We start from the raw sequence: 11,127 nt of genomic DNA, 5'->3' as shown, positions 1-11,127 counted from the left end.
AAGAGAATCACCTAAGCCCAAGAGCTGGAGGTTGCTGTGAGCTGTGATGCCACAGCACTCTACTGAGGGCGACAAAGTGAGACTATGTCTCAAAAACAATAATAATAATAATAATCTCTCTCCTATCAAGCTGTTTGGAGAGTCAGATGACATGGTTCATAAGAAGCTCTTGCGTGTGTCTGGCACATGTGAGCACACAGTGCCCAGAAGGTGCTAACCAGTTGGTGGGCACCTGCCATGTGCTGAGTGGTGTGCCAAGACCCAGTAGGCTAGTCGTTAGAAAGACCTGGTCCCTGGGCTGTGAGCCCTGCAGGCTCAGAGACCTGGAGAGTAACTCCCTGACCAGGAGTTCCAGAGCCAGCTGGGGGGCAGGGGGCAGCCCTGCTGGAGGCCTGGAGGTCCCTGCTGATGCCCAAGGCCATGTGGCAGGTGTGGCTCTTTCTAGCTGTAGATGAGGCAAGGGTGGGAGATCCCTAAGCTATAGGTTCCCCAGGCTGAGGGTAGGTGCAGCCTGCTGTTAGCAGTGTGCATTGTACAGAGAACACCGTCTAACATGTATGTGGGATCACACACATCTCACTGAAAATCCTTCAGCACACAGTCTCTCTACAGCAGGGCAGTCTCATCTTTCCCACAGTCGCCCTGCACGCTCTGCTGTAGCCACACAGCTGCCTCTATTCCTTGGTACGTCCAGATTCTCCCCTGCCCTAGGGACTTTGCTGCCCTCTTGACTACCTGACACCTCCCCATCCTCCCAGCTTCCTTCCTAAAAGTTCCCAAGAGGCCTTCCTCAGCAAGCCTACCTAGGGTCGGCCTCCTGGTCTACCTGTCTCGAGCCCTGTTCATTTCCTCATTCATTTCTCCATTTTACTTCCTGGTCTCTGAAACCACCTTCCTAATTTATTGTCTGCTTTCCCCACCAGAATGGTGATGTCTCTCTCCTTCACAGTTGCATCTTGCTCCAGGCAGGAAGCAAGTGACGCATTCCATTGTGAATTTTTAGGAAGGGTTAATAAAGGTTTGTGGGCAGGATAAAAGAAACCAGCAGAGACACCAAAGCCTCCAAGCAGCAGGAAGTCGCTGCTCTGCGGGCAGTGGGGGAACCTGCTGGCAGAGCAGGGTGAGAATGCCATGTCCAGAGCCACACTGTATTCATCACAATGTAACAAATTATCCCGAAACTCAGTGGCTAGAAGCAAAGGACATGTGTTGCTGTACAGCCTCTGTAGGTTAGGCATTCAGGGGCAGCTTAGCTGGGCAGTTTTAGCTTAGGGTCTCTCGAGGCATCAGTCAGGGCTGCAGGAATCCGAAGGCTTGGCAGAGGGTGGCAGGTCCACTTCCAAGATAGCACATTATAGGGTTGTTGGCAGGAGGCCTCATTCCTTGCCCTAAGGGCCTCTCCACAGGACCGCTTGATTCCCCTTGCATCGTGGCTGCTGGCTTGTGCCAGAGCAGGTGGTAATAGGGAAGCCGCGGTAACTTTTATGACCTCATCTCAGAAGTTGCAAACCATCACTGCTGCCATTGTGTAGGTTCTGGTGTCACCTGGGCCAGCCCTGATCCACTGTGGAAGAAGATGGATGCTGGGGGTGAGGACTGGTTTAGAGGGTGGCATCACTCATGCTGAAGTAGGGAGGGAAAAGTCTCCAGAGCTCAGCCCTCTGAGCACAGGGAAGGGCAGGGAATGGGCAATGGGGAAGGAGTAAGCAGAGAAAACCAGCACAGGGTCCCCACCTCTGGAACGGTGCCTGGTGCTCAGTGAAGTGAGCAGGGCAGTCAGCATTTGACAGGTGGATGATGGAATGAACTTAGAAATGAATGAGGGACACCTTTGAGTGTAGGCAGTGGAGGGCTTGGGGTCCCGGGGCAGTTACCAAGGCGCATGGGGTGTGAAGATGGTAGATGGCAACCTTGCCTGGCGGTGCAGAGATGGAGCAGTGTCAGGGGCTGGGGAAGGCCTGCAGGTCGCCTGGAGCATTTTCCCTGCAGGTCTGTGAGAAGGCTCCAAATACATTCATTCTTCCCCAGGGCCCTGGCAGTGTCACTGGGCGGGTCTGAAGAGGCCCCACCGCACACTCAACCCAGCAGTGTCCTAAGTTTCCCTGACTGCACCCTACCCACAGCACACTGGCTTTGGGCTGGCTCAAGCCTGGAAGAGAATCAGCCCCAACAATACTGTGGTGTCACCTCCTGGCTGCCCACCCGGCCTCCCTCCCTGTTCACTCTGCACCCTGCAGGGCTGCCTGTGTCTCCAGCTTACTAGTCGAGGTTCAAGCAGTGGAGGAGTTTTGCTCAGTGTCAAGTCCGGGTTCCAGGGAAAGGGCTCGTCTGTCATCCTAGTCAGCAGTGAGGTCTGGTCACACAAGAGGGCTGCTGGTTGACCAGGTATGGTGGCTCATGCCTGTAATCTCAGCACTCCAGGAGGCCAAGGTGGGTGGATTCCCTCAGCTCAGGAGTTTGAGACCAGCCTGAGCAAGAGGGAGACCGGGTCTCTACTAAAAATAGAAAATACTAGCCAGGCATGTGGCAGGTGCCTGTAGTCCCAGCTACTCAGGAGGCTGGGGCAGGAGGATCACTTGAGCCTAGGAGTTTGAGGTTGCTGTGAGCTATGGTGCCACCACACTCTACTCAGGGCAATAGGCTCTGTCTCAAAAATAAATAAGAGGGCTGCTAAGCTGCACCACTTTAGAGGAGAAGAAAGTTCCCGGAGGATAGGGCCACAGCCCCAGCCAGTGCTGGGCACAGGGCACCTGGACGTGTAGGACAAGGCGATGCTGGTATCACAGAGCTCGAGCCTGGGTTGCAGCTCTTTCTCCACACAATGTTGCAACCTTGCAGGAAGGACACTTCCTTTCCTCCCTTCCCCACCTTCTCCTATTCCTCCTGCACAGCTGGAACAGTAGTAGGTGGTTGAGCTAAAGGCTTTTCTGGTTATAAGTGATAGGAACACCTTGAGCTCAGCTAAGCCAAAGACAAGACAAGCTCTGTCAGGGCAGGGAGCACCTGGGATGGCGGTTAGGAGACAGCACCGGCCTTGGTGCCCTCTGATGAGATCTGGGTCCCGATTCCTTCTTACAGACTGTGCTGCTGGCCTGCTAACTCCTTTATGCCTCAGTTCCTTCACACGCCAAGTGGGCATGTGAGTAGTACCTACTCCCTGGGATTCTTGTGAGGTACAGGACTGTAATGAGTTTGTAGGGGCAGAATGGGCTGACACCCTTCCTCACCCATTATAAGGGGCGCAGCTGACACTTAACAAAAGAAAAGCATAACAGATTTATTTAATCAAGGTTCTATGTGACTCAGGAGACTTCAGGAATGAAGCTCTGCTGGGTATGGTGCCTCACACCTGTAATACTGGCTCTGCTGGGTATGGTGCCTCACACCTGTAATACTGGCTCTGCTGGGTATGGTGCCTCACACCTGTAATACTGGCTCTGCTGGGTATGGTGCCTCACACCTGTAATACTGGCTTTGCTGGGTATGGTACCTCACACCTATAATACTGGCACTTTGGGAGGCTGATGTGAAAGAATCACTTGAAGTTCAAGAACAGTCTGGGCAACACAAGACCCTGTCTCTTAAAAAAATTAGCCAGGCATAGGGATGTGCCTGTCATCCCAGCTGCTCAGAACGCTAAAGTGAGAGGACTGCTTGAGCCCAGAGTTCAAAGCTGCAGCAAGCTAAGATCCCACCACTGCACTCCAGCCTGGGCAACAGAGTCAGATTTTGTATCTAAAAAAAAAAAGAAAGAAAGAAAAGAGAAAAGAAGACTCCAAAACCCAGGGAAACTTTTTATTCTCAGGTCTGCTGACACCATCAGACAGTAGGCAGCCCTGTAAAAGGTGACTGGTCGAAGGGCCTGTTGTAGTCACCGGGAGGGGAGCGGCAGGGCCGCGGCTCAGATTCCACTTGGCCTGTGCCGCTATTCCTTCCTCTCCAGTGTGGAGCAGTTCCCCTCTGGAAGGAGGGTATTCAAGGGGGAAGGGAGAGCAACCTTTTTAGGTTTTGTGGCTGGCTTTGGTGAGAGGGGTTCTGGCTTCTATGAGCTTCCTAGGCAAAGAGGAATCCTGGGGGACAGGAGAGGACAGGAGAAGGACAGAGGGACCTTGCTTCCGAGTCCTTCCATTTCCTTTGTTCACAGTGCTCGGCATGCCAAGGTGCAGTACTTGGGGTGTCATGTTCTGAACCCCAAGCAGTTAACATATGCGATGCACAGACATGTTTAATGTGTTCCCGATGCTATTGTTTATTCAGTTTGGACAAGCAGACGGGAACTCTCACTTCTGTGAGAACATTGGCGCACGTCTAGTCTCAAGTCAGCTCTGTTAGGTGACTCTGTCTATTGTCCCCGTTTGGCCAGGGAGGAGTCTGCGTCTCCCTGCTCCCTCCATCCTCCGCGGTAGCGGCAGAGCCAAGTCATCACGAGCCGCGCCCTGCGCGCGGCTGCCCCCTTGTGGCTGTGGCGCGGCATTGACACCTCCTCTTCCTCTTTGTTCCCTTCCTGCAAGGCTCAGCTGCCCAGGCCTTAGCGGGTGGAGACGGAGGGCCCCTGACCAGGATCTTGGAAACTCTGGGAAGCGGTTGGAGGAGGAGGGGCAGCTGAGGAGCTCCGTTCTCAACTTTGGAGACTGGCAGCGTTCTGTCCTTGGGTAGGGAGCTCCCGAGTGATGCTGGCCAGATCACCCAATTCCACCTGTCGCACTTCTCCACTGTGGCTGCACAAGGGAATCACTTGAAGAACTTTTAGAAATCCCTGTGCCCCAGCTGCCCATCATCACTTAGGTGGCCAGGATATCAGTGTCTTGGGATCTGGTGTACAAGGTTCCAAGGCGGCCCTAGGGGTGCCATCTCTGGTGTCACTTTCCATTCTCCCTTTGGCCTCCAAAGTCAGCCTTCACCCTGGCCCCCACCACAGCCGCCCCTCCTTGAGCCTGTGCTGGCTGAGGGGATCTGATCCCACTGGCCACCCCTCCCCTTGGTGCCCAGGCTCTGCTTCCTTCTCCTCTCACTCCTGTGTGTCTGGTGGCCCCCACATTCCCCTCGGCTCATTCCCTGGCCAGGGTGCTCATAAGCTGCTGATGGATGTATTCAGCTCGGACCTGTCTGGAGCCCCTGCCTGATAAATCCAATGGTATCCCCAGCTGGGGGTTCCAGAGGCCCCTCAACTCATCATGGCCCTGCATGAGTGGGTCATCCCCTGCCCTTCCTTTCTGCCCTCTTCTCCTCTGAAGCCCTCTTCTACCCAAAGTCTCAATCCTCCCAAGACCCCTGAGCTCTTGCTCAGATTGTTTCCTCTTCACTCAGGGATGCCTTGTGTTTTCTGTTTCCATAGAATAATCACTAACCCACCTGCTCTTAAAAGCTCAGCTCACATTTGAGTGGAGTTTTCTCCCTTCTTTCCCCTACCCAAGTTCACTGTGCAGGTGCAGCACGGTATTCGCTGACCGAGCCAGCCTGGAGAGCTTGCTGCATGCTGGGCTCTGCCCAAAACACAGTACAAGTCATAACTCACTTAACCCTCACAAAAACTCTTGTGAGATCCCCTCACAGATGCCCATCAGAAGCACAGAAAGGTCAGGTGTTTGCCCAAGGCCACACTTTGTGACTGAAGCCAACTGGACTCCACGCAGTATGGCCCCAAGTGTGTGCTCTTTACTACTTTGCACGGCTCCTCCATTAGCAGAAGGATCCTGGGAGTCACATAGCAAAGCAGGCTGCTGAGCACTCACTGTGTGGCCGGGGGCTACACAGGTCACGGCGTTGACCCTACCCTCACCCGAGCCGTTGGCCACACATGGGTCTCTGCCGGGCTCTTGCTAACGCTTGGCCATGGCACAGGATGGTCTGGCAGAAGCACCCTCTTGGTCCACACTCCACCCCCACACCCCTAGATGGATTCACACCCCTGCTCCCCCACATCCCCTAGGTGGATTCACACCCCTGCTCCCACACATCCCCTACATGGGTTCACACCCCTGCTCCCACACATCCCCTACATGGGTTCACACCCCTGCTCCCACACATCCCCTACATGGGTTCACCCCTCTGCTCCCACACATCCCCTACATGGGTTCACCCCCCTGCTCCCCCACCCCCCTACATGGGTTCACACCCCTATTCCCACACATCCTCTAGATGGGTTCACACCTCTGCTCCCCCACCCCCCTAGATGGGTTCACACCCCTGCTCCCCCACCTCCCTGGATGGATTCACACCCCTGCTCCCACACAGCTCTGGTGCAGGGCCTGTTGGACTGACTTCCGCGGGGGACATGAAAGTTAGGAGTCCCTCCAGGGTCTTCCTGCTGCACCCTTTATCCCAGTGTCTCGGTTTGGGTGGGCAACCCTAACAAAATACCACAGACATTAATTTTCTCACACTTCAGGAGGCCAGAAGTCCAAGGTTGGCAGGTTTGCTTTCTTTTGAGGTTTTCTCCTAGGTCTGTAGATGGCCACCATCTAACTGTGTCCTCACGTGGTCTTTCCCTCTATACTTGTGTGTCCTGGTTTTTTCCTATAAAGACACCAGCCGTATTGGATCAAGGCCTCTCCTATGACCTCACTTTATCTTAATCACCTCTTTAAAGGCCCTGTTTACAATTAGTCATATTCTGAGGTATTAGGGGTTAGAACATCATATAAATTTGTGGGGACACAATTTAGCCCATAATGCCCAGAGTCCCAAACTCAAATACTGATGGGCCAGACAGGTCACGTGGATGAATGAATTGGGCTGGGAAAGACCTCCACCCTCACTCTTTTATCTTCCTACATTTGAGAAAAAGCTAAAAATATTTCACTTTCCTCTTTACCATGTGAAATACAAGAACAAGGATGTTCATGGCCATATCCCAGATTCCTAGAAGTGCCTGGCACCTAGTAAGTGCTCAGTAAATATTTGTTGAGCAAGTGACTGAACAGGATGGCCCTTGGAGAATGGCAGAGACCTGGGTGGATCCTGGCCAAGGAGTCAGTGGGCACTCAGCTCCCACCGTGTTAGACTGCCTGAAATCAAGACTTAGATACATAAATCTGTTTCTCAGTGCTAGCAACTAATCCACAAAAACTAAAACCATTGGAGCAGCGCCTGTGGCTCAAGGACTAGGTGCCAGCCCCACACACCAGAGGTGGTGGGTTCAAACCTGGCCCTGGCCAAAAACTACAACAAAAACCTAAAACCATTGTACTGACTGGTTGCAACCACTGCTGTCTGTTAGGGTCATCCACTCAGCCATGAGGAGCTGTGCTGTCCCAGGGGTGACAGGAAGCCTAGGGGCAGGGCCAGTGTACCCCCAGCTACTCCAGCGACTCAGGACCTACCCTCTTCTGCAGGAAGGTGATGCACTAGGTGCCATGGAGAAGCTGTGCCGCCAGCTGACATACCACCTCAGCCCCCACTCCCAGTGGAGGCGACACCGGGGGCTGGTGAAGAGGAAGCCACAGGCCTGGTGAGTTGCAATCCCCAGTGCCTGTATGCCAGGCTGAGTGTGTGACACATGGGGCGCCTCCCTGGACTAGAAGAAGGGCGGAGCCAGAGGGACGCTTGGAAGGAGGACTCAATCAGGGGAACAGCCATGAGGGCATTCCAGGTGGGCATGAGGAGCTGCAAGAGGACCCTGGCTGTAGGGTGGGAGCTGGGGAATATGGGCCCACTTAGAGGGGACTGGAAGTGAGGGGGCATGAGCAGCTTCTAATATCTGGTGTACTAAAAGTGGGCACTCCCAGCTAAACCCCCCAGTTCTCTGGGGTGTCCCCAGGGGGCCCAGATCTAAACCGTCTCTGGTCCATACAGCAGCAAGGACTCTCAGGGACTTGATAGTCCCTGAGAAGATTGGTTGTGGAGGGTGGCACATAGGACACAGACCTTGTGAGTTACAACTTACCTTGTGAGTTACAACTGGTAGGTACCATAGGAAACAGAGGGAGGTACCCTGGAAGGCTTCCTGAGGGAGGAAGCGCCCCTGCCTTTTTTGCAAATGACCATAGGCAGGGTGCCTGGCCTTCAAAGACTCTTTGGCAAGGTCTTGATGCTACTGCTGGCTCAGCTTGTTGGTCCCAAAGACGGGGAAGGGAAGAACTGTCCCTCTCCCTCTTGGAGAAGAGCAAGCTCTGGCACCTCCTTCCACTCTGGCCACTGCTACCCAACACTGGGAAGGAGACACCTGGGAGGCTCGTATGGAGCTGGCCACGGCAGGAGCTCCACCTGGGTGGAGGGCAGGGCCACATATTGAGATAGAGCAGGACAGGGGGTATGGAACCTGGACTCCAGGAGCCTCTTCTGTCTCCCCAACATGTGGGCAGTCAGCCATTCTTCCTTTGGGAGCCATTGAAAATGAGGTCTCGGCTCGGCGCCTGTGGCTCAAGCGGCTAAGGCGCCAGCCACATACACCTAAGGTGGCGGGTTCAAATCCCCAGCCCAGGCCCGCCAAACAACAATGATGGCTGCAACCAAAAAATGGCCAGGCGTTGTGGCGGGCGCCTGTAGTCCCAGCTACTTGGGAGGCTGAGGCAGGAGACTCGCTTGAGCCCAGGAGTTGGAGGTTGCTGTGAACGTGATGCCATGGCACTCTACCCAGGGGGACAGCTTGAGGCTCTGTCTCAAAAAAAAAAAAAAAAAAGAAAATGAGGTCTCCTTTCCCTCTGGTACTTTCTCATCACACTTAAAAGCAATCCAGATGGGGCCGTTTGTGACCTGTCCTTCCCCCACTCCCCAGTCCCAACTACACCAGCTTCCCAGGTGGTTCACAATCACACCCAGCCCTTTCCAGCCTTAGGGCCTTTCCCTCTTGTCCTGGAAATTCTTCCAACTCTCTGATGGCCTGCGCCTTCTTTTTCTTCCCTTCAGCTCAAATGTCACCTCCTCCCTCCACATAGACCCACTGCCCAGCTACTCTATCACTTTTCCCTCAAGTTTGTGGTCTGCCTCCTCCCCTCCCCCCAAGAATGAAAGCAGAGATGGTCCATCCCGTTAGTGCCTGGCTCCCAGTAGGAGCTTAACACACACTTGTTAAAGAAATGAATGGGGCAGAAGACAGCACTGTTGCTGTTTGACTCGTATGGGTGGGGCTGGGCTGGTCAGCATGCGGTCTCCCTGGGGTATTGGGTCTGCTTTATTAACACTGACACCAGCAGCCAACAGTTAAGTCATGCTGAATAGATGCCAGGCGGTATTCCAAGCACTTCAGTGTCATGACTTGAAAGCCTTACTTTCAAACACCCTAGGGCCGGACCCCAGCCAGAGGCAAAATGAGCAAACTGTGGACAGCTTCAGATCCAAGGACAGGGCCCTATGCTGCCTTGCCAGGAGGCCCAGGCTGACTCTTGAGCTGCTGCTAACATGTGCTCTTTGAACAGGGTGGGAACCCCCTCCCAGGGCGCTTGGAAATGTGGGGAATGAGCATCTCACCACCACTAGCAAACAGAAGGGCTGGTGGAAAGGACACACTCACTGGCCATCAGCTGGAGCAGCCTGGGCTCTGGACCAGGGCAAGAAGCAGGGAAAAAAAGGACAAGGGTGCAGCTAGCAGGGAGCAGGATGGGTGAACAGTCAGCCCCGGGCCGATGCCCCTTGGCCCCCTCCCCTGCATGCCGTCCTGCAGGGTTTGCCCTACAGATCCCCCCACATGGTGGGAAAGATGGGGCCTTAGAGATTCTTTGTGCCAATCCTGGGGCAACTCAGCTACCACCCAAGGGTGGTAGAAGCAGGAAGCTCAACCCAAGTGATTAATAATAATAGCAGCAGTAGCAAATATTTGTTCATCACTTACCTATATATTGTTCTGCTTTACATATATTAACTTCATATAACAACCCCATTGACTCCATTTTTTAGGTTAATAACTGAGGTGCAGTTTAAGGTCACAGAATAGGAAGAAGAAACGTGAAGATGTAAATGCAGACACCCCTCGTGGAGACAGGAAGGGCACAGACCTTAGGTTCCGGTCAGCCAGGAACCTAAGGTCTGTGGGGTAGGGCCAGGGGCCTGGACCTCCCTGAATTCTCCTTTGAGTTTCATCTGCAAGTTTTATAAAAATGATCCCTAGAAGCAGAGAGCACTACTACTTCTGAGGAGGCTTGTACCACGTGCTTGACTATGCCTGTCCCTTTCCCTCCAGCCTCAAGGCTGTCCTGGCCGGAAGCCCTCCAGACAACACAGTGGACCTGTCAGGCATCCCACTGACCTCCCGTGACCTAGAACGGGTGACCAGCTATCTGCAGCGCTGTGGGGAGCAGGTGGATAGCGTGGAGCTGGGCTTTACAGGCCTCACGGACGACATGGTCCTACAGCTGCTGCCCGCACTCAGCACCCTGCCCCGCCTCACCACGCTGGCACTCAACGGCAACCGGCTGACGCGGGCATTGCTACGGGACCTCACTGACACCCTTAAGGACCCCAGCAAGTTCCCCAATGTCACGTGGATCGACCTGGGCAACAACGTGGACATCTTCTCTTTGCCCCAACCCTTTCTGCTCAGCCTACGCAAGCGGTCCCCGAAGCAGGGCCACCTACCTACTATCCTGGAACTGGGCGAGGGCCCAGGCAGTGGGGAGGAGGCCCGGGAAGGGACAGTGGACCAAGAGGACCCTGGAGGGTGTCCTGTGGCCTTGGCCAAAGACCACCATGAGGTCAAAGAGACTATAGCAGCATTAGAGACATGACATGGAAGTGAAGAGCCTCACAGGGAGCCCCACTGGGGTAGAGATGGCCAAGGCTGGCCAGGGGCTCCCGTCAGGAGGCTCAGGCTATTGCCAAAATTGGCCTGGCCAACCCCGTCACAGAAAGGCAGGCCACAGCATCTGGGCAAGGGGCCTTTTACTTCTTGTTCCTCTCCATCTGCCCCCTATAAATCACACTAACTGCCTTTTGGCTCCTATGAAGTCATCCCTGGCTTGAAGCTCCAGACACCCTTTCCCCAGTCAGCCCTTTGCCTCCCCAAAGGCTTATGAGAACAGGCATATTGTATGTTGAGTGCCAGCAGGTTGAGCTCATTGCTCATGTGAATGCTTTTCCCCAGTATAGTTGGGGCCCTAAAAGTAACCCAGATGTTCCTATTCTAGGTCACTTGTTTTATCTAGGGGAGTAAACTCCAACGAAATGCTGAAGGTGGCTCGGCGCCTATAGCTC

At 54.2% G+C, this 11,127-nt stretch overlaps 1 protein-coding gene across 1 annotated transcript in view; it reads left to right on the top strand.

The window, feature by feature from the left end:
* The window catches only part of LRRC75A (leucine rich repeat containing 75A), a 43,965-nt gene extending 33,304 nt beyond the window's left edge, over nucleotides 1-10,661 (top strand). Inside the window, exons 4-5 of the mRNA XM_012805933.2 lie at nucleotides 7,335-7,450; nucleotides 10,118-10,661. Of these exons, the coding sequence (XP_012661387.2) occupies nucleotides 7,335-7,450; nucleotides 10,118-10,661 (660 nt within the window). The remainder of the gene's footprint in view (nucleotides 1-7,334; nucleotides 7,451-10,117) is intronic.
* Nucleotides 10,662-11,127: the final 466 nt, after the last annotated feature.

The sequence above is a fragment of the Otolemur garnettii genome, unplaced genomic scaffold, assembly GCF_000181295.1.
Source record: "Otolemur garnettii isolate 467f Iridium unplaced genomic scaffold, OtoGar3 scaffold00046, whole genome shotgun sequence".
NCBI classification, from domain to species: Eukaryota; Metazoa; Chordata; class Mammalia; order Primates; family Galagidae; genus Otolemur; species Otolemur garnettii.
Note: the sequence above shows the minus strand (reverse complement) of the source record. Positions and strands in the feature narration are given on the sequence as shown.